The 26,924-nt window shown below is 37.5% G+C and overlaps 1 protein-coding gene across 1 annotated transcript in view; it reads right to left on the bottom strand.

Moving 5' to 3' along the window:
- Window positions 1-26,924, bottom strand: part of CFAP74 (cilia and flagella associated protein 74) — a 119,006-nt gene that overhangs the window by 50,039 nt on the left and 42,043 nt on the right. The window contains 9 exon segments of the mRNA XM_031961569.1: window positions 614-735; window positions 1,745-1,867; window positions 3,117-3,214; window positions 5,143-5,290; window positions 15,439-15,603; window positions 17,725-17,814; window positions 18,600-18,666; window positions 23,431-23,549; window positions 25,310-25,483. Coding sequence (XP_031817429.1) covers window positions 614-735; window positions 1,745-1,867; window positions 3,117-3,214; window positions 5,143-5,290; window positions 15,439-15,603; window positions 17,725-17,814; window positions 18,600-18,666; window positions 23,431-23,549; window positions 25,310-25,483 — 1,106 coding nt within the window.

The raw sequence follows: 26,924 nt of genomic DNA, 5'->3' as shown, positions 1-26,924 counted from the left end.
GGTCATTGGATCCTGATTGATTTAGATTGAATGTAAATCCCAATTATTTCTGCTTTGATCAGAAACCCTGAGGGTCTTCCCCTCCCAGATTCATTCATTCATAAATTTATTTATTTAGATTTTTTTAGACGAGGTGAAAGAGGAGATTATTTGCCTTAATTTCTATCCTTAATTATGGAATGGATCAAAATGAGATTTGTTGAAGACCTTAGCTTAAAAAGCTGCATCCCAGGGCTATTTCCAGTCATCCTGATCTATATCTGGCCACTGGACCCAGATGACTCTGAAGGGGAAAGTGAGGCAGGTGACCTTGCACTTAAATCCAATTCATTTGCCTGTCACGGCATTATATTTCTGATGTCATGTTCTCTTGGAGAACGAAGGACAAATAACAACAACTTGATAAATATTTGTTAACTATTGACTGCCTCCTGTTCCATGTATCCCAAGGCAGAGAGCACAAAAATATATTTACAATAGAAACATTGGACTCATACAGAATAAGTTTCATTTCATTTGGCCTGGCTGCCTGACTTCCTTCAAACCCAAGACATGGGATGGAGATGAACATCTATGGGAGTGGATTCCATTCCTTCCCTGATGGGTGGCTCACCTGGTTTGAATGATGACAGCATCTTGATACAATCGATCATACATGCAGATCTTCAGATCCACATTTGGTTTTGGAACCCAGACAGGGACAATAATAGCAACCCCAACGGCTGTGAAACATAACTAGATTCGAAAACATAAAATCAACAAAATGTATATCATGAGTCAGTAAATTTATTAAATCCACTTATTAATCATCATCAAATGAAAGGAATTTCCATGGGCTCTTCTTCCGAATCCCTCAGAGTTCTTCCTCAGTCTACCCTTTCCTCCAATAATCTCCTTAGCATTGGAGCTGACCTGGCTGATGATGGAAAGGTGAATACCTCAAATGCTCATCACCAGGCAAATCCCAGGACTCCACCCAACCTTGCCTTGACCATTAGGCAGGAGTAGAACTACCTGGCTTCTAGTTTACTCTCAGCTCCACCTCCATCCCTCAATCTAATTTCTATGTCTTATTTATCAAATCAACTTTACTATTGCTACTTTTGCAGGGTATAATCAATCTCTTGTCTTAAAATAAGTCACTGACTGCACCTCAGTAAAAGCTTCCTTTCCTAGTCACATTTTTCTTTCCCTCAAACAAGTGATATTTGAATGCTTTCATTTGAAGCATCTGTGCCCCACCTTTCTGTTGTGCCTTCTGGAATACTTGTTCCATTATTAACAACTCCACGCTAAAACTGTATCTTTCCACCAGCATGACCTTTGTAGCTATTTTGTATATAATTTTCTATCTGCATTATCAGGGAATTTTATTTTTATAAACTCAGTGCCTTGAGTGAGATCATTAAGCAGAGTATGAGAGTAAGCGACATGGTCAGATCTGTGCAAAAGGAAAATCATTGACAGTGATGTGGAAGATGGAGACACTTGAGGTGGAGGACCAAGTAGGAGAATATTGCAATGGTCCTGTTGCTTCTCATCTATTTTATGAGGTTTCTGAACATCCTATGACTTAGTTCCTTCCCACTGATTTTACTCCTCACCTCCTAGCTCCATCACTTCCTCCTCTCTATGTTCCCTCACTCCTGCCTCCCACCTCCCACATCCTGGACCATGAGCTGTCCATTCTGCAGAAAAGAATCCTTTGTGTGTGAAGAACACCACAGGGAATAGTGTCACTTACCGGAGGGCAATCGGGGTTCTTGAACGTGAGTTGAAACCTGGCTTCTGAAGATCCTGGGATTACTGGGGTGAAGATTATGGGAATTTTGACAGAGCCGAAGGGCTCAATTTCACTGGTTGTTATCTATGCAGAAAGAGAAGTCCAAGAGGAGTTAACCAGTCTTGGGAGAAGCGGGCTTCCTTTCTTAGAGCTTAGCACAATACCTGGAGTATGTTGTTATTCCATTTTTATCTGACTCTTCATGACCATCCGGAGTTATCTTGGCCAAGAATACAGGAATGGTTTGCCACTTCCTTCTCCAGCTCATTTGACAGATGAGGAAATTGAGGCAAACAGGGTAAAGTGACACAGCTAGTTAAGTATCTGCAGCCAGATTTGAATTCAGGAAGATGAACTTTCCTCACTGCAGGTCTAACACTCTACTGTATCACCTTGCAGCCCATTTTTTTTAAGTAAATAAAAGAAAATACATATGATAATAAAGGAAGGAGAAAGGAAGAGAACATATATGAATTATGCATTTTGCAAACATTATTTCATTTGATCCTCATGACAACCCTGGGAGAGAGAGCTATGACTATTTACAACTGAGGAAATTGAAACAGAAATTAAATGATCTGCCCAGAATCACATAGCTAAGTGTCTGAGGCTGCATTTGAACTCAGGACTTTCTGAAATTATATTTGTAATAAGGATCTGGACATGTTGCATATGGAAATACAATGATCAATTTCAGATTCACATTTCCTTGATTCCGATACCATGCAAACTATATGATTTCTCTGCTGTCCTCAAGGTCAAATACGACCAAACTTATATTGTATGGATGTCTTTGGACCATTGCAATAGAAAGAGACCTCCTCCAGATTCTGGAAGCCAGGACCCTATCAGCACCCAAGGAATTGGGCTAGGATCAGACTCACTTTGGGAATATAAGGAATCAAATGCCTTTTTCTTGTTTAAAACTTGGTCAAAGTTAATGAGGCAGCTAGATGATTCAGCGGATAGAACACCTGGCTTAGAGTTAGGAAGACATGAATTCAGATCCAGCCCCAGACAATAGCTTGTGACCCTGAGCAAATCACATAATCTGCTTGCCTCAGTTTCCTCCTCTGTCAAATGAACTGGAGAAGGAAATAGTAAACCCCTAGCTGTGTGACTTTGAGCACTGTCTGCCTCAGAAAGGGTAAAGCATTCCAGTATCTCTGCCAAGAAAACCCTAAGTGGGATCATGGAGAGTCAGACACAACTGAAATGACCAAACAATTAAGTTGTTAGCAATGAAATGATCTTGCATTAACAGTGGGGATGATAAAGGATATATTATCAGTTTTGCAAAAAATGGGGGCTCTGAGCTTGGGTTGCTCTTTACCTCTCCCAGTTTGATTTCTGTTTGGTCTTCATAGTTAATGTCTGTTCCTTCATATGCATGCTCGTTGATTGTACTGATGTTTTGTTCTTGTTTTGGTTCTGGAAACAGAGACAGAAGGACTGAGATGCTGGAAGGCAGAGACCCCAGCTTCTCCCCTCATGACTAGAGCAATATTATAACACAGTACAACACTGGGCACGTGGCTGGTGTGCTTATGGTAGACTGGTTGTATTGGAGGTAAATCTAAAAATGTTCTCTTACTGTCCTAATGAATAAAAGGGGAAAGCTAGAAGCTGGAACTGAGACTCTGCTGTGCTCATGGGGGTCTGAGTCATATGTCTATTGCTTTCTTCTGAACTGACCCCTTCTCAGTATACAGTATATTAAGCTTGCTTCTAGCACAGACTGAAGCAGGTTTAGGAATTAGGGACCTAGAAAAAGTCTGAAGTTCTGTCATTTCAAACATTTCAAATATATGTGAACAAAGCCTCAAAGAAAAATGTAACTCAGGCAAGGATTCAACTAGAATTTTCAGAAAAGATGAAAGAGAGTTAAAAATGTTTTATCAATGAAATGAGAGCACTTGAAGAAAAAGGAGAGATATGGAAAGGAAATTAATTAACAGCTTAGCATGATGATGTACAAAACCTTGCCTGAGCAACAAACTCCATGAAAATTAGAATAGATCAAATAGAAGCTAATGACTCCGTGAAATGATAAGAAATTTATTTTAAAAATCAAACTACTGGAAGAAAATAGAAGAAAATGTAAGGTATCTCATAGCAAAAACAATTGATCTGGAATTTTAAAAAGGATGGAAGAGAAAACATTTAAAACTTGTTGGATTACATAAACACAATGATCCAAAATTAAGAGATTGAATATCATATTTCAAAAAATTATAAAAAAACCTCTAATTACAGAAATGCAAAAATATTTAAAAGAATTCCAATTAAGGAGGGACAAAAATACTTATAGATTTTCCTGAGGTAGCAAAGAATGGGAATCAGAAGGGATGGCCATCATTTAGGGAAAGGCTGAACAAGTTACAGTATATAAATTTGATGGAGTATTATTGTGCCCTAAGAAATGATGAAGGAAGTGATTTCAGTGGAAAGTCTCATTCATAAGAATAGATGCAGAATGAAGGAACAGAGTCAGCAGAACATTTTATAAAATAAAAACACTATGGCAAAAATAAACAACTTTGAAAGACTTAGGAACTCTGGTTATATTATGAACATCCATGATTCCAGAGGACTCAGGATGAACCATATATCTACCTTCTGACAGAGAGATAAAGCACTCAAGAGTGCAGAATAAGATATACTTTTCTGGACATAATCAGTGTGTTTTAGTAGACTATTGTGTATGGATCAGGAGTTTTGTTTTTCTTTCATTCTCAGTTGAGGGTGGGATGAATACAAGGGAGAAAAGATGCACTTTTGCCAATTGAAAGAAATGTAATTAAAAATGAAATTAGACAAGGGTCCTTGAAATATTCCACACTGGTTAGAAATGGGTTGAATCCCTCTCTGCTTTCAATTTATCCCAATCCCATATCAATCAGGCACTGGGTAAGAAGAGAAACAAAGGGAATGTTCCAAGAAAGAACCACCTGAAAGAAAATTTGATGACTCTATAGACCGTGGCACTGAAAGGAAATCTTGGGAAGCCTCTGAGTCTCTTCTTAGAATGTTTTTTAAATGTATTAGATAAAATGCACAAGATTACAAAGGAAAATGCAAGTCCCAAAAGTCTTAGTGTAAGCTAGTATATATAGCTTCCGTAGTATAAATAATGAACTGTTATTTATTATTTGCATATTATGATTTTAAACATTACTACTTAAACTATTAAAGCTTAGAATTCCACTAAGACTTTTGTGATGTATTCTATTGAGATATAATGATCAAAATACATTTTTTTAACAAATTCATGGACCCTGGGTTAAATTTTTCTAGTCTGGGATTTACTGAGCCGAGGACTTAGTCGCAATGCATACTCCACATAACGATGGTCTTACCTTCAGAGAGGTTCTCGGAGGCTTTAGGGCTTGCACTTGGAATGATATCTAGGGAGGGAGGACAATAGGTCTCACTTTGGGTATTATCCAGGAAGCTGGGGATCATTTTCTCTTCCATAATTCTATCATCCATTGAATATAAAGTGCTCTAAAAGGTAGATCGATAAAAACAAAAACAACAACTTCACTTGGTTTTAAATATATAATTATATGTTCAACTGAATGTAAATACTTTGTGAATAGTGATTCTTTTCATTCTTTGTTGTTAATAGTGTCTCACACAACACATGACACACAGTAGGCACGTAATGCTTGGTGATTGACTGTTAGAACATTGTCATTTTTAGGGTTTCATATTCAGCCTGAAGACCCATGACTGTAGGACACGAAGCCAAGGGACAGGCTTTGTTGGTCTAAAGGACTGCTTAGCCTGTGTGGAACTAGTAATGTGCATGTTATTTCCCCCATTAGGAGAGCTCCTTGGGGGTAGGGGTGATTTTGCCTGTCTTTACATGTCCAGTGCTTAGTGTTGTGCCCGCTCCAAAGGAAGTGCTTAATAAACGCTTGTTGACTGACCGACCAATTAGCTAATGAAATAATTTGCTATTTAATTGATGCCCTGTAGGAGGCAGCATCAGGATGTTCACTAAACAGACCCTTTCATCATCCATTATTTGATTTAAATTTATTAATTGATTTCTTTTTAAAAAAATATATTTATTTTTAACATTTAAAAATATTTTGAGTTTGAGTTCCTCTTGCCTGCCCTTCCCATACTTGTTGAGAAGGCAAAGGAATATTAGCATCAATTATATATGTGAAATTGGGCAAAACCTATTTCCATATGAGTCATGTTGTTGTTTTTTATTTTTTTTTAAAAAGCAAGAAAAAAAAAAGAAAATGAGAAAGTTATACTTCAATCTGCACTCAGATTCCATTAGTTTCCTCTTTGGAGATAAATAGAATTTTTCATCACAATTCCTTCAAATTGTCTTGGATTACTTCAATGATTAGAACAGCCAAATCATAATTGATCACTGTACAAAAATTTCTGTTACTGTGTATGGTGTTCTTTTAATTCTGTTTTCTTCACTTTGCATCAGTTCATATAAGTCTTCCCATATAAGAATTCAGAACTATCGTTCTTGTCATTTCTTAGAGCACAATAGTATTCCATCACAAACATATGCCAGTTTGTTCAGCTTTCCCAGCTGATGGGCATCTCCTCAGTTTAGTTCTTTGCCACCAGAAAAAGAGCTGCTATAAATATTGTACATATGTGATATTTATATTTCCTTTTCCTTTGATATCTTTGGGATACAGACCTAGTAGTGGTATTGCTGGGTCAAAGGATATACACATTTTTACAGCTCTTTGGGCATAGTTCCACAATGCTCTCAGAATGGCTGGATCTGTTCACAATTCCATCAGCAGTACATTAGTAATCCAATTTTGCCACAACTTTGACAGCATGTCATTTTCCTTTTCTCTCATGTTAGCCAATCTGATAGATGTGAGATAGTACCTCAGAGTTGTTTTAATTTGTATTTTTTCCATCTAAGTTTAGGTCGTTTTGATTTCTTCTTCTGAAAATTACCTTTATATTGCTGGACCATTCATCAGTTGGAGAATGACTCAGATTTTTGTAAATTGGACTCAATTCCCTATATATTTGAGAAATGAGACCTTTTTTAGAGAAACTTGCTGTAATTCCCCCTTACCTCAGCTTCTTGCTATTTTTCTAATTTTGGCTGCATTCATTTTCTTTGAATAAAAGCTTTTTTAATATAAATAAAATTATCCATTTAATTTCCTGTGATCTTTTTTATCTTTTGTTGAGACATAACATCCTTTTTTCTCCATAGATATAATTAGGTAAAGTTTCCCATGATTCTCTAATTTGCTTATGATATCACCTTTTATGTCTAAATCATATACTCATTTTGACCTCATCTTGATATATGGTGTGAGATATTGGTCAGTAACTAATTTCTGCCAAAACTGCTTTCCAGTTTTCCTAGAAATTTTTGTCAAATAATTATTTTTTACCCCCAAACCCTTGATCTTTGGGTTTATCAAACATTAGGTTACTATGCTCATTTACTACTATGCATTATGTACCTAATCTATTCCACTAATCTACTCTGTTTCTTAGCAAGACCATATTGTTTTGATTATTTGTTTATGATAGAATTTGAAAACTAGTACTATGACACCACTTTTCCTATTTTTTCCTTTGATTCCCTTGGTATTCTTGACCACTTGTTCTTCCAAATGACTTTTATTATAATTTTTCTAATCCTATAATTTTTGGTAATTTGAGTGAAATGATAGCAAATAAATTAGGTAGAACTGTTATCTTTATTATATTGGCTTGACCTGCTAGTATTTCAATTAATGTTTGTCCAATTATATAGATTTTTCATCTGCATGAAAAACGTTTTGTAATCATGTTCATATAATTCTTGGGTTTATTTTGGCAGGTAGGCTCCCAAGCATTTTAACTTATCTGCAATTATTATATATATATTTTTTATTTTTTGCTGAGGCAGTTGGGATTAAGTGACTTGCCCAGAGTCACACAGTTAGGAAATGTTAAGTGTCTGAGGTCACATTTGAACTCAGGTCCTCCTGACTTCAGAACTGGTGCTCTATCCACTACACCAACTAGCTGCCCCCTCTGCAGTAACTGTAAGTGGCATTTCTCTTTTTCATGATTTATGTGTGTTTGTTTAATGCCCTGAAACTTTACAAAATTATTGTTTCAATTATTTTTTAAGTTTCTCTTAAGCATCTTATCATATTATCTACAAAGAATGATAGTTTTGCTTTCTTGCTGCCTCTTCTAATTTTTTTCCTTTTTCTTGTGTTATTTCTATAGGTAACATTTCTAGTATAATATTGAATAACAGCGCTGAAATTGAACATTTTGCTTCACTCCTGAGGGAATCCCCATTATAGATGTTTGTTGATGGTTTTATAATTATATAATTTTAATTTATAATTTTAAGCAAAGCTCCATTTATTCCAATCCTTTCTAGTATCTCTTTAATTAGGAATGATTGTTGCATTTTGTCAAAAGCTTTTTCTGCATTTAATGAGATAATTATATGATTTTTGTTATTGATATGGTCAATTATACTGATAATTTTCCTAATATTAAATCAACTCTGCATTCTTGGTATAAATCTCAACTAGTCAATGTATGATCTTTCCCGTAATCTCCTTGCTGCTATTTTATTTGTGTTTTTGCATCAATATAAGGAAAATTGGTCTATAGTTTTCTTTCTCTGTTTTTGCTCTTCCTGGTTTGAGGTATCAGCACCTTATTTATGTCATCAGAGGAATTTGGTAAGATCCTTTTTATTTTTTTTGCCTGTTTTCTCAAATAGTTTATATAGTATTGGAATTTTTCTTCAAATAGTTGATAGAATTCACTTATGAATTTATCTGGGGACTTGGGAAATTTTTCTTAGTGAGCTCATTGATTCAATTTCTTTTTCTAAAATGGGGTTATTTAAACATTTAATTTTTTTCTTATGTCATTCTGCTTTATTTAAAAATATTCATCCATTTCACTTAGATTGTCAGACACACTGGCATATAATTGGTCAAAATAGCTCTTAATTGCTTCAATTTCATCTTCATTGGTGATGTATTCACCCTTTTCATTTTTTATACCAGTATTTTGGTTTTCTTCTCCTTTTTCTTCATCCTCATCCTTATCCTCATCATCAAATTAACTAATGGTTTACCTCTAATTTTGCTTCATAAAAGCGACTTCTAGGTTTAGTAGTTCAGTGTTGTTTTTTTACTTTCAATTTTATTAATCTCTCCTTTGATTTTCAAGATTTCCATTTTGGTGTTTAATTGGTGACTTTTAATTTGTCTTTCTAGTTTGTTTGTTTATTTGCATGCCTAATTTATTGATCTTCACTTTCTCTATTTTGATAATGTAAGCATTTAAAGATAACTTTTCCCCTAAGCACTGCTTTAGCTGCGTCCCACATATTTTGTTATGTTTTCTCATTGCTGTCAATCTCTTTAGTGAAATTATTAGTTTCCATGATTTGTTTTTTAACTTACTCATACTTTAAGATTAGATTTAATTTCCAATTATTTTTATTCTGTTTCCATAACCCTTTATATGGGATCTAATTTTATTACATTACGGTCTGAAAAGAATGCATTTAATATTTCTGCTTTTCTACATTTGTTTCTGGGGTTTTATGCCCTAATATATGGTCAGTTTTCTGTGAAGGTGCTATGTGCAGCCGAGAAGAAGGTGTACTCCTTTCTATTGTCTTTTCAGTTTTCTCCAGAGGTCTAGCATATCTGACTTATCTGGAATGCTATTTGTCTATTAAATTTCTTTCTTATTTATCTTATTTATACATTTATCTAGTTCTGATAGGAGTAAGTTGAGGTCCCATAGTAGCATAATTTTACTGTTTATCTTCCCGTAACTCATTTAACTTTTCCTTTAGGAATTTGGATGCTATGCATTTGGCACTTATATGGTTGATATCCATTTTACTTCATTGTCTAATGGTACCTTTTTAGCAAAATGCACTTTCCCAGATTCTCTCTTTTAATTAGGTCTATTTTTGCATTAACTTTTTCTGAAATCATGATTGCTACCCCTGCCTTTTTTTTTTTTAAACTTCAGCTGAACCATAATAGATTCTGTTTCAATCCCTTATTTTTATTCTGTATGTTTTTCTGTTTCAAGTGTGTTTTTTTGTAAACAACATGTTGTTAGATTCTGGTTTCTAATCTATTCTGCTATCTACATTCATTTTATATTTAAGTTCATCCCATTCCTATTTAAAGCTATGGTTACTATGAATTTTCCTCCATCCTATTATTACTGCATATCCTCCCACTCCATTCACCTCTCTTTATTCTGTCCTTCTCTAATAGGCTGTTTTGCTTCTGGCAACTGCCTTTAATATTTTCCAGGAATTCTTGTTGGGCTTCTCTCCAATTTACATTTTCCTCTTTGAGGCTTTGCTTTTGACTATTATGACACTGCTGTCTTTTTCAGAGTTTGTGTCTTAATCTTCACTCACCATAGCAGATTTTTATGGTTATGTTCTTTTTTTGTTGTTTGCTCATTTTTCTAGCTTGTTTCTTGACTTTTAACTTTATGTTAAAGTTGAGCTCTGTATCATGTTTTTATGTTGCTGTTTTCAGAATTAGTTCTAGGGATCTGTAAGTTTTTGGTGCTTCCACGGTGGAATGATCCAAGGGGAGGTATGGTTATTGCTCTCCTGACTGTATTCTGGACCTTAATTTCTTGCAGGTGAGAATCCTAGTGCTTTCTGCCTTGGAATTGAGACTAGAGCTTCTGATCCCTTTTAAGAGACTATAAGCAGCACTATTTTTCCACCCTGGAACTGTGACTGGAGTGACTTCCCTGTGGCTGCACAGCTTTCAGCCCTGAGACTGTGTCCTGGAAATGTATATGGACAGTGCACCAGGGTCCTACATTCAGGGTCAGCAGGGTCATCTCTTTCTGACCAATTGTCTGAACTGAGAGCTCCCAAAGGTGTTCTTTCTGCTGGACAAGAGCCTCTGTTGTTGCTTCTCCTTCCCAGCTTGATGCACTCCAAGCTGCCCCCCCACCCCAGTGTCATAAAACTCTTTCCCTAAATTGTCTTAGGCTGGGAAAAAAAACCCAAACATTTCCCTCCAACTTTTTGTTGGCTCTGCTGTTCCAGGATTCTATTTGAGGTGATATTTTAAATTTTATGGACAGGAATATTGGGAGAGTTCAGCTGAGTCCCTGCCTGTCCAAACTGTTCTACTTTTACCCAAAAATCCTTTGTGAATTTACAGCTGTTACTTAAGACTGCTTCTAATAGGTTCCTTCTCCATTCCTCATTTCATAACCTTAGGCTAAGAAAGCACTTAGATTCTGTCTAAAAGTCATATTTTCAAAAATACTTAACCAAAAATATTGGATCTATTCAATTTCCTTCAAACCTGAAGACCATGCTAAGGCTTATTATCTAGCTGTAGGCCTCTTTTCTTAAGTGTACATACTATATTTTCCTTATTCTTCTGGTTCACCATAGATTTGGGAGTCAATTTCAAGAAATTTCTTTTCAGGTGCCCTTTTAAAGGGCACCTGAAAAGAAATTTCTTGAAAGGAGAAGGTATTATAATTCCATTATAAGAATAAGGTATTATAATTCTAACTCTATCCTACAAAAATAAAATCATAAGACCAAGCCAAAAAATAAAAGTAAATAAAATATTACAGATGATACTTAGCAGGGTTATCTTATATTCCTAGAAGATTCTTTAATGGAAGAAACTTCCTATCTCTTCTAGTGCTGAGCATAGTTCTCTGTATACAGGAAGTGCTTAAGAAATTTTTGTTGTTGTTTGAAGGAAGGTTCCATATAACCCCAAATACTTAAGAGTAGTACTTTTCCTGAGAACAATACAAATTCCTTAATATCAATTAAAGCTAAAATTGTGGCCCATAAATACAGTGGTATATTATTATGCTATAGTAATAAGGAACAAGAAATATGGTGTGTACAGAGAAGTATGGAAAGATTTAAATGAATCAATGCAAAGTGAGGTAAGCAGAACTAGTAAAACAATATAAATGATGATTACAACCCTATTAAAGGAAAAAATATAACAATAAAATAATAACAAAAATAATAGAACTGAAGGCTAAGCTAAAATAGATATGAAAAGGTAATTTCCTCTACTTCTTTGTAAAGTGGGAGACCAGGGCTGTAGAACAACCAATATAACATCAGATTTTTTTTTTTTTAATATGTTGGTTAGTTTTGTGGAACTCTTTTTCCTTTCTCCTTTTTCTTCTTTGTTTTAAGACATGACTTTCTGGGAAGGGACAGTAGAGACACACATTGGGAAATACATGTAATTACAAAATAAAAGATAGCAAAAATTTATTTTAAACATAAATATTTTTGTTATTGGCTATAGCAGAAGCCCACTAGTGGGGCAACACTTTTCACTGTGACTAAATCAGATTAGAATATTTTTGGGAGTTACTCGACAAAATAAATAAAAACACAATAAAACATAGATAGTACCACATTTTAAAATAAATTCAATCTATTACCTTTAGGGTTCTTTATATATGCCTTGGATAGCTAGATGATGCCATAGAGCACAGGGTGCCTGATATAGAGTAAGAAAGATGACTCTTTCTGAGTTCAAATCTGACCTCAGACATTTACTAGCTGTGTGACCCTAGGCAAGTCACTTAATCCTTTCTGCCTCAGTTTCCTCATCTGTAAAAGGAGCTAGAGAAGGAAATGGCAAACTACTCTAATATCTTTGCCAAGAAAACCTCAAAATGGCATGAAGAATCAGCTACAATTGAAATGACTGAGCAATAACAAATACATGACTTAGTGGTCCTTCTGTTTTTATTTGAGTTTGACATCCCTGGGCTAGAGCATACCGTCTTTCTATCCCAAAATTTAGACTTCTCTGCATGGAAGGTTTTTCTTGTTTTTTACACAAAGTCCACAGCGGTGTTTGGTGCAACATACATGAAAAATGGATTTAAGCCCAATGTTCTATTCTCTTTGAGGCAAACGGAATAGCTCTGATCCTCTAAAGTTTGTTACAGCTCATTAAATTTGAATGAAGAAGAAAGGAGATGGAGGATAGAATTTCTGGGGGATGCTCTCTGGCTCAGAAGTGTCAAGCACATGCTGAAAGCCAATTATCCGGGCAGAAACCACATTAAAATGCAATTGGGAAATATTTAAGAAAATTAATAAAAATACACTAGAACATAGATAATGTGAACATGTGGCTTTCTAAGTCAATCTGTACAAGCAGAGAACAAATAAAAATACACTAGAATATAGATAATGTAAACATATGGTTTTCTAAGTCCATCTACAGCAGCAGAAATCCTTATGTATAATTTAGTGTCCCCTGTTTCTATTTGATAATACCACTGCTTTAACATTCTCTGACTTTAGAAAGATCACATTGTCAAAGATGAAAGGAGAAGTAGGACACAAACAAATTAAAAGCTCAGTATGATATTTCCAATAAGGCTGGGAAGACAGATCCTAATCCCATTCAGTTACAACTGTTTCTGCTGCCTTAGGGAAAAGAGAAAGGGCAGGTACTCAGTCCCAGGTAAGTGATTTTCAAATAAAAGAAAAGAACCTAAAGGGAGATAAATAACATCTCCTCCTTGCCCCTCAACTCTGACTGTTGATATTCCAATTGAAAGAGATCCAAGTGGATCTGAATTAAATGAACTTCAGGCTACCCTAGAGAATGAAATTTGTGAGAACCAACCCATAGACCTGAATGCCAGTCAGTCAAAATATATTTAAATATTCATATGAACTGTTTGTACATAATTCAGAGCTTGTACTGATCTGATTAGCCACAGTGGGACATACTGTGCCTTGACTCCCACATAGCAATGTCCTTTTCGAAATTTTGGTCCTCTTCAAAAATGAAGAACAAAAACCAGTGTCAACTAGTGTCAGATATTGTGATAAACTCTGGAGATTCAAAAAAGGCCCTCTCATGAAGTTTACAATCCAATAGACAAACAATAAAGACCAAACAAAGGTAAATTGCAATTAATCAACAGAGGAAGAATCAGGAAAAACTTTTTTCAGAAAGTGGAATTTTCTCTGACACTTGAAAGAAGCCAAGCAATCCAGGAAGTAGAGATGAGAAGGGAAAAAATATCCAAGCATGGCAGCCAACCAGGAAAACCGCATGTAGTTGGGAAATCCAGTTCAAGAAGTCTAATAGCATGTTCGGAATTGGGAACCTGGAAGTCAGCAAAAGAATTGTTAAAGCTGGAAAAGTAGATATGAGAATCATCAGCATATAGATAATATTTGAGTCCATGGAAGCTCATAAGATCACCAAATGAAATAGTACAGAGGGAGAGAAGGAAGAGCCCAGTTACAGCCTTGTTGGAACATCTACAGTTAGAAGGCATAATATGGATAAAGATTTAGCAAAGGAGACTGAGAAAGAGCAGCAAAAGGAGTAGATGGTAGCTAGTTAAGTAGGAGGAGAAGCAGGAGAGAAGAGATGGCGATCTACAGGGTCAGGGAATTCAAGAAGGATGAGGAATAAGATCATTTGATTTGGATATGAAGAGCTCATAGGTAAACTTGGGGAGATCAATTTGAGGTTGGAAGCCAAATTATAGAGAATTAAGAAAGTGAAAGGAGAGAAAAAGAGGCACCTATTGTAGACAAGGCAGAAGAGATCCAAGACAATAATTAATGAAGATAGGATAAAATGAAAAGTTTTTTGGGATGAGAGAGACATGGGCATATTTTTAAGCAAAAGGGAAGCAGTCAATAGGCAGGGAGAGATTGAAGACAGATGAGAGAATGGGGATAATAGAGAAAGCAATTTGGAGAAGATGGGATGGATAGAATGGGATTACTTTTCTTTTCTTTTCTTTTTTATTATTTATTATTTTTGGGGGGAGGGGGGATTACTTGTAAATGTACAGGAATTTAACTTGGCAAGAAAAGGGGCCACTTCTTTAAGTAAAAGAGATGAAAGAGGAAAAATGTTAGAAAGCATCTAAAAGATGTGAGATTCTTTTTCAGTGAAATATGAGACCAAGGTTATAACTGAGAAGATTGGGGGATGGGGGATGGTTATTTGAGAAGTTTGAGGAGTGATGAAAAGGCTTGGAGCAGGTGTTATCATGAGGTGGGATAGTAAATTGACTAGAGAGGTATAAAAGGATTGCCTTGCTGCAGTGAGGGCCCAGTTGAAATTATTTAACAAAAATTTGTAGTGGGTTAAGGCAGTAATTGCGAGTGAAAAGTCATCAAGAAATGAAATGATGAGTTTGGTAAAGAAAGGAGAGGAGAAAGAATTTTTGTGAGACCTTTTCAGAAGGCTGGGCCATCTTTTTGATTCAGGAAGATTAATAATTTTAAAATGGCAGGAGGGGAAAAACCATCCAGTCTTTGGTTAAGATCTACATTTACATTTTCTAGGTATTTGTTATGAACAGAAATTGGAACTTGATTATGCTCATGGAGGTAAATCTCTTGGTCATAGTCACAGCAGACAATTGAGGACTAATACTTTATTTGAGGGTACCAAATTTGATGGCTACAGAGATGAATGAAATGACTATTACAACCAGTCCGTGGTGGATTGTGCCTTACATCTTCAAGTTTAGGAGTAAAAGGACAAGTTATTTGTATAATTTCTTCCTTCCCAAATGGACCAACCTATTTGGAAGATTTTCTAAGTCTACCAAGGCTAGAATGACATACTCACTTCTGTTATGTTGGAGGATCTGATATCCAAATCACATTTATCAACATTTGTGTGAATCTGAAATTTTGTACCCAGGGCTCCGTGGTTTTCCAGGGTGATGGTCCGTGAAACACTCTCTCCTACCACATACGAGCCAAAGTCAATGAGTTCCTTATCCAGGGACAGCTGCAAGGAGATAAACCATAATTACCCCTGCCCCATGATAATCAGTAACATCAATTAAATAAACATCTACCATTTCAAGCAGAAAAACTTACATACTTATTATGTCCAAGAAAATGTTCAAGGATTACAATTATTGTCTGTGGTGTTTAAAGCCAAATTTTTGGAGAATAATTTTGCCACAGGTAGCAACTTGAATATCAGCCTTAATGCTATTTGAAAATAAAATTGGTAGACCCTTATTTGACTGACTCCTTCCTCCTAATTGGAGAGATTCCATTTGCAGAAATTGCAGTGGAAGGTCACTCAAGTCTTCCTTCAAACCTAACACCCACTCATTGCCTTCAAGACCCATTAAGAGGCCTTTTCATGCAGGCTAATCTTGAATGTCTCAGGGAAGGTGGTCCTTCTATTCCACAATATTATTTTTTTTTTTAAATAGCTTCTCTCCAGTTTCCTTGCAGTAAGTGTTTAATTCTTCAAGCAGCATAGTCTGGATTTTTCATAGGGGTATTTCAGCTTCTCTCTCTCCCTCTCATTCCCTCAGTCCCAACTGAAGCCATTCCTTTCTATCCTGAGCATCTAGATCTTTCACAAGCTTTTTTTAAAGCTTTTTATTTGATTTATTTTAAAACATCCATCATTTCTGTAACCACCAAACTTGGTACCCTCAAAGAAAGTATCGCTCCTTAGCCCTTTGCTGTGACTTTAGCCAAGACATTCATCTCAACTCAATGGGTGTTACAACTGTTCCAATTCCTGCACATGACAAATGCTCAATTGGTTCATTTAAGAACTCTTCCACATTACAAAGTATTCTGTGAAATGAAGAATGTGCTAGTAGCTCCAGTGGGCTGGAAAATTACTGGACTGGGGAGAACAAAGAAATGAACGTTCACTCTTCTTCTGGTCTGTTGTATATGTAGTACTCAAAGGCTGAATTAGAGATGATTCATTGATTTTATTGAATCTTTGGCTCCAGATTCCAGTAGGAAATTTTTTTAGTCTTGGGCTATTCATGAATTCTTAGGTATACTTAAGGCTTCCCTTCCTCATACAATCTGAAGGCATACAAATGAGTGTACACATGTGTGTACGTGTATAAACACAAGTCTATATGTACACTATACACACATATGTAACCATTTAAGTTGGGAGAAATGACTCTGGAATGAAGGGCTTGCCAAAGATGACCATAAGACTCAGGAAAAAGATGATTTGATTCTCCTGAGTCCCAGCTGACTGTCATAGGTACTGTAGTGTTGGCCATTGGCCATTGGGATGCCCCAAAAGATGGTGTCTATAGAGATGATGTAGGCAGATACCCCACTGCCCAGGACTGTTTGCTCAACACAGAAAAGCAGCGGGAGAGCTCAGGCTTTCCTTACAACATTCTTCTCCCAAATGGGGAGATTTTGATGGGGTAAAGGTTTGGGGTGGGGATGATAATTCAGAAAATAGTTCTATTTCTTCACTTTCTTTATCAACAGAGTAAGGAATAGATTCCCTATAGACTGTCATGAAGGACCAGGAGGTCGGATTTAAGAATTCCAGGTTTCTGGGAGGAGGCTTAACTTGACCAGTTTTTCAATGATTTGATCATTTTTTTAAAAAATCTGGGGTTGACCTTGTGATTTCAGGGGTATGATGAACTTCCTGAGAACTCCCTTTAGGAAGGCACATGAACAGCAGTCTTTAATTTAACTATTTAGAGACCTGCCTGGGAACACCAGGAGATTAAAGGACATAGCTGTGAATCCAGACCTTGCTGATTCTGCAGCCTGCTTTCCTTTTATTACTCCATGCTGTCTCTTAGTTTGATTGAGGGTCAATCAAGTCCACTCATTAGTAATTTACACCAATGTCTATTCCATAAATACCCATTAAGGAAAGACCTCCATCAGGTTTGAATCAGAGGCAGAATTAGATAGTGGGGGAAAGGACTACTCTAGGCAACAGGTGATGAGGGCTAGTGGCCAGTCAACTTGGTGGATTAGGATATGATCCTCCCTCTCCAGACTCTTCACTCTTGGGTCAGACATTTGTTTCTCCTAATTTCGTGAACATTTCTCAACCAAGAAGATTCTGGGGGAAAAAGTAGATTGTGTAAAATCTTTTACTTACAACACATTTCTTTGTTGTACATTTCAGTGGGATAGAAAATGAACCTGATTGAGCCAAAAATGTGATGTTGCCTCGAAGATCTTTATTTATCTTTAAAAAACAAAACAAAATAAATATAACCATTATAAATTTTTCTCCTTCCCTTTTCTTCCCTCTTTCCCTCCCTCTCCTCTCTCCCTCTTTCTCTTTCTTCTTTTCTTTCCTTCCTTCCTTCCTTCCTTCCTTCCTTCCTTCCTTCCTTCCTTCCTTCCTTCCTTCCTTCCTTCCTTTGTTCCTTCCTTCTTTCCTTCCCTCCCTCCCTCAGGCCTCAGTTTTCTCATCTGTAAAAGGAGAAAGTTAGATTTCCCACTTCTGGACCTATGCCCCTGGGATTCCTATGAAGCAGCAAAGTGTCTGCTGGGGTGGGGGCAACACACAGACCTACCACATGGCCTTCCTTCCCCAGAACGACATCTCCCAGAATCACTTCCTGTACCACTAAGGGACCCAAGATTAACAAAGACAGATCATCACAAATGAGCCTTTGCAAGCTTCTCAAGAGCCTTCGTGGACTGTTCATTCTCATGTTCTCCCACAGCTGTGACCCTGGAAGAAGGTGGGTCAGTGTGATAATGGGATGCTGACCCAGAAGACCATGCAGAGTTAACAAATACCTTCCCCTTCCCTAAACTAGGTGTGGGCAGATCCCGAACCTCAAGCCCCTGCCTGGGTTTATGTTCCTTTTCACCCATCATTACCTATGACGATGAGTCACTCTGCTTTTGTTTCACTCAGCAGAAATCTAGACAGGAAACACTAGTAACTAGAGGAGTGACTTTAGTGGGTTTAGCCCCTGCCGGCTACTTCGAGGAGGTTCTTGGATCAAGAACACTTACCATCGGCTTAAAGATGATGACAACCTCACATGAAATTCCAGCTGACATCGGACCTGGAGGATCAAAGCTGCAAGCACAAGAACAATGAATGTAATTATTAATATGTATGGGACTACCAGCCATCTAGGAGAGGGGGTGGGGGGCAGGATGGGAAAATTTGGAACACAAAGTTTTGCAAGGGTCAATGTTGAAAAATTATCCGTGCATATGTTTTGTAAAGAAAACAGCTTTAATTAAAAAAAAAAAAGTAATTAGACCAATAAGGAAACAGACTTTCCTTTTTGGAGCTTTGGGTCAGAAGTATCCTGGTTACCAAGTTCATTGCTGGGTTTAAAAGAGTCTTTGGAGAAGTAGATAGACCACTTGGTGCTGAAGGCAATTTGTTGTTGTTGAGCCATTTTTCAGTCATGGCTGACTCTTCGTGACCCTATTTGGGGTTTCCTTAGCAAAGATACTCAAGTGATTTGCCATTGTCTTCTCCAGCTTGTTTTGCAGGTGAGGAAACTGAGGCAAACAGGATTCAATGAGTTGCTCAGGGTCACACAGCTAGAAAGTGTCTGAAGTTAGATTTGAACTTTGGAAGATGAGTCTTCCTAATTCCAGGCCCTGTGCTCTATCTTCTGGATTACCTTGTTGCTCTGTTGCTCAATTCAATGGGGCCTTAATAAAAATAGCTAACATTTACAGCATTTATTCTGTTCAAGACTCTGTGCTAAGTGCCTTACAAACATTATTTCACTTGATCCACACAACTTTGGGGACAGGTGCTATTATTATCCCCCTTTTACAGACAAGGAAACTGAGGCAGAGTTAAGTGACTTATCCAGGTTCACATAGTTGGTAAGTATCTGAGACCATATTTGAACTTTCTTTTTCCTAATTTCAGGAATTTCCTTTCTGCTTTGTAGGGCAAAAGGGAGGGACTTGTGCATTAAATGGAGAAGCCCAAGGGAGGTTGGATTAAGGGAATAGCTTGAGGAGACCCTCACTCTGGCACTGGTCTGGTACCTCTGAACTAGTGCTCCCCGAAGCAGTACCGACCCTCCCAAGCAGGACTGGGCAGGGGCAGGGGCAGGGATGCTTCCAGGGAGCTTCCAGCCCTGTGTTTGGGAGCCATGGCCAGAGGAGGAGGAGTTCATGCTGCCCGGGGGATCCTGGATTCGTGCTTCATGGTATGTCTGCTCAGCTTGAGGGCCATGGCAGCTTAGATTAGCTCAGGAGTCTAACAGGGACAGAGCCCTATTCAGGTAGATTTGCCTGGTTTCCCACCTAGAAAACAGAAGCTATTTCTAGCCTACGATGTTCTGAGTACAGAAGTTGCCCAGATATAAAAGAAGAGGGGGTGTTTCAGGGCAGAATTAGGGCATAAAGAAGGAGGTATCTGATGGAAAGAAGGACTGTAACTAGGGAAGACAGCCTTTTGATCAGAGAAAAGCTAGGATGGAAAAAAACCAAAGTTTTTTTTTTTAAAAATAACAATAATGCAAGTCAACTGTGCAAAAGGTGCTTTGTCCAGAGCCAATGTAAAATGAACAGAGCCTCTGTTTCCCTGGAGGAAGGGGAGAAAAAGCCTTTTTCTCCCCTTCCTCCAGGGAAACAGAAACAATCCAATGGAAAAGCATGAGTTTGGGGAGAGTTTGAATAATTCCTTGGCTCATCCTGGTAGTTATGGGACTTTGTGAGGTAGAAATTATGGGTGATTCTGATTCTTTTCCTCCTAGTTCCTACTTGGCAACAGGAAAGGACAAGGTATCATACTTAAAAATTATTACAGAATTAGGCACAGAAATTAATTAATCACCCTCTGGGGCCCTGGGTTTGCTGTTACTTTGGAAGCAGAATTTCGGCCTCTTGAAGGCCCCTATCCATGATCAAGGGCTCTAGTTTATGATTATTCTTCAGCCTCAGGGCCAGCAGGGAACTATTTGGAACAAAAAGTTCCTTGCCAACTTGCTGCTGCTGCATAACAACTTATGCTTATAAGTCATTTTGTATGGCACAAAAACCCAAAGACTTTTTCCAGGAGAACAGGGAATAGGCACGTTGAAAACATTGTTCTCTGAACCATCAGGCAGCTCAGGGGGTCCTATTTGGCCATCTACCCAGTAATAATAATAATAATAAATAGCTGACATTTACACAACACTCATAATACCTACCACTCACATGGCATTTGCTATGTACTAGACACTTTTCTACTATTATCTCATTAGATCTGCATAAATATCCCCATTTTATAGATGAGAAAACTGAGGCATTCAGCCTTGCCTAAAGCCACATAATATCTAAAGCCAGATTTGAATCCAGGTCTTTTTGACTCTAAGCCCGGGACTTTATCCACCTCACCTAATTATATCTAGCCAGTGAGATCCTGTAGATTCAGACAACTTCCTAATTAATTAAAGGATATTCGGTTACAGTTAGAGGACCTTCAGTTCAAATCCTATACTTCCTACCGATGTAATTTGGGGGAGAGTCACATGATCTCTTCAGATCCTGATTTCCTCATCTGTGAAATGAAGGAGTCTGGGAAGCTTTTTCAAGCTCTAAATCTATGACCCTGTGACCTAGACAAAACCCACTCACAATCCATTAACAGCCACCCAAACAACCTCTCTGGGATTGCCCTATAAGCAATCTTTTAAACTTGCTAATTCACATTGGAAGGCTAGGGCCAGACTTCATTTCTCCAGCCCAAGGACAAAATGACTTTTAGCAACATATCACTTTTAATTAGATTTCATTCCAACTAAACAAATGGAATGGATGTCTGTGGAGTACATAGACTTCTTAATAAATGGATGGTGTTTGTACAGCCTTGAAGAGTTGCTGACAGTGGCTGGGGGTCATTTTCTAGCATCCAAGCATAGATGGCTCTGCCCCAGTATTCTCTTAAGTCCAATGAGCTTTGGTTAGACGCAGTGGTTCTCAAAGTCTGGTCCAGAGCATCCTGGGAATCTCTGAAATCCTTTCAGAGAGTCTACAAATTCATACTTAATTTTTATTTTTAATGTGATCAATATCTATAACTATAAACCACATAAACAAAAACTCTTTGGACAGATCCTCAATCATTTTTAATGGGATAAAGATATTGAGAACAAAAGTTTGAGGACCACTGGGTTAGAGACTTCTCTCCAATTGATGAGTTTGGTAACTGATGGAGAAAAGGGATGGGGGGAGGAGGGAATAAAGCAGACATGTTGGATCGGAACCTGGGGGTCCGGAGAAATGATTCGATCACATTCCCTCCCTCAGAGGAAGGACAGAGCTCGCTGACCTTGTCCCAGAGTCTCCAGCCTCATTTATATGCCTGAAGAATAACAGCCTGGTTCTCAAGTACAAAGGACAGAGCTCAAAATAGGACTTGGAATGGAAAGGGAAATTCACTGGGATGGGAGCTGCCAGAGAGGGAGTTTTAGACAATGGGCCGTGGCTGGCTCCATGTGGGATTGTTTAGTTCCAACAGGCAGTGGCAGAGGCTGGCGGGGGATCAGCACCATGGCTTCCCGGTGGATGGAGCAGCCAGCATTTTGTAGTGTATTGTGGCTTAGCGAACTGGCAGATGGTGCTGGGCGATGAGAAGGAATCTTTGAAGGATGAGACCAGCAAATGGGAGATATGATTCTTGATTTGAGTCGACAGCCTTGAATGCTAACTCACTGAGCTCAAATCGAGGTCTGCTGACTAGCCCATGATGAGAAGTGCCTCTGAGTATTTGGGGGGGCCAATCTAATCTCTGAATTCTGAGCTTGGATCTTGTCACCAATGACAGTTAGTTACTATTACCCATTTGTCAGTAATCTGCTGACTTGATCAGGGATGGCTTTAGGCAGAAGTATCAACACTCTGGTGGAGAGCCTTTCTCCTCTTATGGCCCTTTTCCCACCTCTGGCACCCAAGATCTTCATGATTCCCAGGCACCACCTCTGCTCCCCACGCAAAACAATTGCTGAGCAATACATTAAGATATTTAGTCAAAGGAATACAGATATAGGTGAGCCACTGTGTGGATGCATCTCCAAGGAGAGCAGAGTTACGTCGAGGGTGGGGGGGACATAGAATATTGTCAATAAGTGCAACATGAAGCAGGAAGTGAAAAGGATCCTAAGAAAGAATTGGGAGTTCACTCCCAACATCTAAACTGATTTGAGCTGTGTCCTCTCAGCATCTGGGGAGCTAATAGACTAGTCTGAATGTGGCCTAAGGAATAAAGTATTAGGAGGTGGGAATGATTCCCTCTCAGATAACATTTTTTAGTGGGAGACTCTGTCTTAAGTTAGAAGAGTAACTAAAAGAAAAAAAGTTAGAAGAGTGACTGATCTAAGTATTTCATATATTGCCAATATAAGTATAATTCAATCTAATGAATTGGTGCAGAGGTGCATTATTCAAGGAGCGTAAAGCACCATTAGGGATTAAGGTCAGCATTCTGGAGCAACAATCTTCTCTGCAGATAGAAGGCACTGATTTCTTCCTAAATTCACTGTCAGTTTACTCTTCCAGGAATACCACCTTTTCTGGGAATAGTAGACGGGAGATCCAAATGCCTTCCAGAGCTCGGAGCAAGCAAGGACCTCAGTCAATTCTTGAATCAACTCTATATGCTTTAGTTTAAAAAAGAAAATATATTTGGGACACTGGATTTCCTTTGGGTTTGATTAAAAGTTCATTAAATGTCTAAGGGTGGGGGTCAATGTATGTTAAGCTGACTTAGTGAATTTGAATTGGATTAGAAAACTCAGAGAATGCTGAAATCCCAGGTCTACGAGACATGTGACTAAGTCTCCAAATTTGTGTTCAGAATCAATCCTTAGCTCTGTGCACTTACAGGATAGTAATGAAATCCTTGAGATGATCCTCGACTCCCACCAGCTTGCAGTAGTTAATAGTGAAAGATGCGTTGATTAATGTCATCTTTTTTTTATATGTTTTACCAACATCAAAATCCTAGAAATATCAAAGAATAAGACTCTTCAAAAAAGAGTTGGCATTGGTTTCATAGATTTGTCATAGAAGAAATTAAACAAAACATAGATTGCTTAATTTCTTAGCTCAGATATACACAAAGTGACATCTTCCTTTCATTGACCATTTTTGTTTGAGAGTTTTGTTCAATTACAATAATCACAAGCCTCTCAACAATTTATGCTGTAAATGATTACCAAATCAATTTCTTTTTTAAAAATTCAAATTTATTTTATAATTTACTCTGAATTCTGTTTCTCCCACCTCCTTCCCTTTTTCCCAATCAATTTCAATTTAACTAATATTGATAAAGCAATGATTAAGTCCAAGGCATTATGCTAGGCACCAAGAACAGAAAACTAAAACAAGATAGTCCCCACCCTTTAAACTGTTCATTCTCACTTGTGTTATAAGTTTTATTTTTATATCTAATTCTATTGTGGGATAAATGGTGAAAAGGGTAAAATATGGAGGAGTGATAGTTTGAAGATGAGGGGGTTCATTTGTAACTTCACAGTAAGAAGTTAGAGATGATGGTATCCAAAATTAGTGCATCAATTAAGTTATTTCCAAGGGAATGTTGGGTTTTTTCCTTCCTTGGAAAGGAAGGAAGGAAGGAAGAAAAAGAAAGGGGGAAGAAAAAGAGAGAAGGGAAAGAAGGAAGAAAAATAATAAAAGAAGGAAGAAAAAGAAAGAAGGAAAGAGAAGAAGGAAGGAAGAAAGAAAGGAAGTGAAAAGGAAGAAATAGAGAAAGAAAAGAAAGGGAAGGAAGGAAGGAAGAAAAAGAAAGGAGGAAGAAAAAGAGAGGAAGGAAAGAAGGAAGGAAAAGAAGGAAGAAAAAGAAAGAAGGAAAGAAGGAAGGAAGGAAGAAAGAAAGGAAGTGGAAAAAAAAGAAATAGAGAAAGAAAAGAAAGGGAAGGAAGAAAGAAGGAAGAAGGGAAAGAGAAGGAAGGAAGAGAGGAAGGAAAAAAGGGAAGAAGACAAGGAAGGAAAAAAAAGGGAAGGTTGGTAAGGAGGGAAAAATGAAACTAACAAGGTCAGTTCCAAAAGAAAATACTTGTTATGAAAAAAACTGCACGTGAATTTAGTGTGTGGACTCCTTGATCCAGAATTTCTAAACAAAAATTCTTCTAACCACTGCTTAATATCAGGGGCTCAGGTTTGCTCAATGATTTTAGAATCAATCCATCAACAAGCATTAATTACAAACCTTCTCCAGATGCCAACCAGCATTCTCTTAAGCACTGAGTATTAAAAAAAAAAAAGGGCAACAGTGGCCACTCAGGGGACATGGTATGTCCTATCTTCCCTTTTAGGATATAAATTCCTAGGCATGTGAACAGTTATCCTGGAGCAACTTTATGACTCCTGTCACATAAGCCAAAACAGTGAGCTCCTGCCTCCATCATCCACCCATCCTGTCTTGTTAAGAGATTATGAAAGTTTAACTTCAGTTCTTAAGAGATATAAAATGTTTTCAGGCTACTATTTCTTTAACTGACCTTAATAAGCAATCTCTGACTTCTCTGAAAGGATTTGTTTCTTTAAAAAAAATCAGACACACTGCAAGATCTCATAAAGGAGGCAGCTAATTTGCCTTATTCATTTCTTCTCATAGTCATCAGAGAACATTAATGAGTCTTTTTTTTTTTAAAGGCAGATCAAAAGATGGAAAATGTTAGATGATCCAAGTAAGTAATTTTTAAATGCTTTTATTTCCCAGGTGCCTTATGAAAACCCACCTTGAAGTGAATAAGATCAGGCTTGCTATAAAAGGGGCAGCCCTTAAATTCACGTCCAGATACTACTTGTTTGTGGATGATACTGCTCCGGAGTTTCTCCAGTGTGTTGGCTAAGATGTCTTGTTCCATCTTTGACCCACCCACAGGCTTGCGTTCCACCTCATCTTTTGGCAGCTTGGAATTTAAATTAAAAAATTTAAAAGTATTAATAATAAATCTATGGCAGGATGTCTCTTCAGAAATAGGAAACAGGCTTTTTAAAAGGTCAAAGATTTGATATGTTAATAAAATACAAAGCCAATATTTAACAGTTGCCAGTGAAAAGAGCAGACACAGGCCCTGGGGCTCATCATCTCTCTTTCTTTAGGTTACAGAACTTCAGATTTGTCTGGTCAAATCCATATTTGAACCACGATTTCCTCACAACATATCTATCAATCTGTCGTGCAAAACTTTCCTTGATGGGAAGGGGCATCTATTGTGCTCCCAAGTTAATTCATTCTATTTAAGATTATTTTTTAGTTTTCAAAAATTTTGAACAGTTTTTTTTTTTTTAATTTTGAGTTCTAACTTCTCTCTCTCCTTTCTGCTTTTCACTCATTCACTGAAAAGGCAAGAAATGTGATGTTAATGAGGAAGATTCTGGGAAGATGGTGGAGTAGGTCAGAAAATACCAAGCTCTCCAAATTTCTCCCACAAACAGAACAAACTTGTGCCTCAGGGCAAACATGAAACAGGGGTCCTCCCGACACAATTCTCCTGTGGGGATTAACCCATGTGAAGTACAAACACCTCTAGGCTAGTTCTACAGAAACACCAAGTGGGGACCTCTGTGGATAACTGGGTTTGGCTGGAGACTCAGTAGGAACCACACAAACTTTCACCTCCTAGACTTTGTGGGGAGTTGGGGATCTGAGTCCCGGCAGCCTGAGGAAACCTTAACTGATTAAGAACAGCTGTGCTGCAGAGACTTGGCTGGGGTTGGGGTCGAGGGGATAAGGGGGAAGGAACCAGCACACTGGGAGTGCAGAAGCAGTGGGGAAGGAATGCTACTGGCTATGGGCACTCGCAAGGGGGGGAAGTTCTTGATTTGGGATTCCAGGTCAGAAGAGAGAGCTGAAGTGAAACTAGAGGCAATACCCCCCCCCCCATGATTAGAAGTGTTTATATTAATATTTCTCATTTTAAAAAATGAATTGGCAAAGAAGAAAGAACCCAATCCTACAAACTTCCTAGACTAGGATCCATCTTCAGAGGAGGGCATTGAGGTAAAAAGGGCTTCTTTTACCCTAAAGAGTAATATTAAATGGCTCCCTGCCCAGAGAGAATTTATAGAAGAACTCAAAAAAGAATTTTAAAATCAAATGAGACAAATTTAGAAAAAAAACTAAAAATAAAGATCCTCCAAGAAAAACAAGATTATAATAAAAAAAAATTAAGCAACTAGAAAAGAAGATAAGAATCTTTAAAATGAAAATAACTCTTTGAAAGTTGAAATTGGGCAAGGGGAAGCCAGTGAAAGTATAAAAAAAACCAAGAAATAACAAAAGAGAATATAAAGAATGAAAAAATAGAACATAATGTGAAACATTATATAAGAAAAACAATAAATCTA

The sequence above is a fragment of the Sarcophilus harrisii genome, chromosome 3, assembly GCF_902635505.1.
Source record: "Sarcophilus harrisii chromosome 3, mSarHar1.11, whole genome shotgun sequence".
In the NCBI taxonomy this organism is placed as follows: domain Eukaryota; kingdom Metazoa; phylum Chordata; class Mammalia; order Dasyuromorphia; family Dasyuridae; genus Sarcophilus; species Sarcophilus harrisii.
Note: the sequence above shows the minus strand (reverse complement) of the source record. Positions and strands in the feature narration are given on the sequence as shown.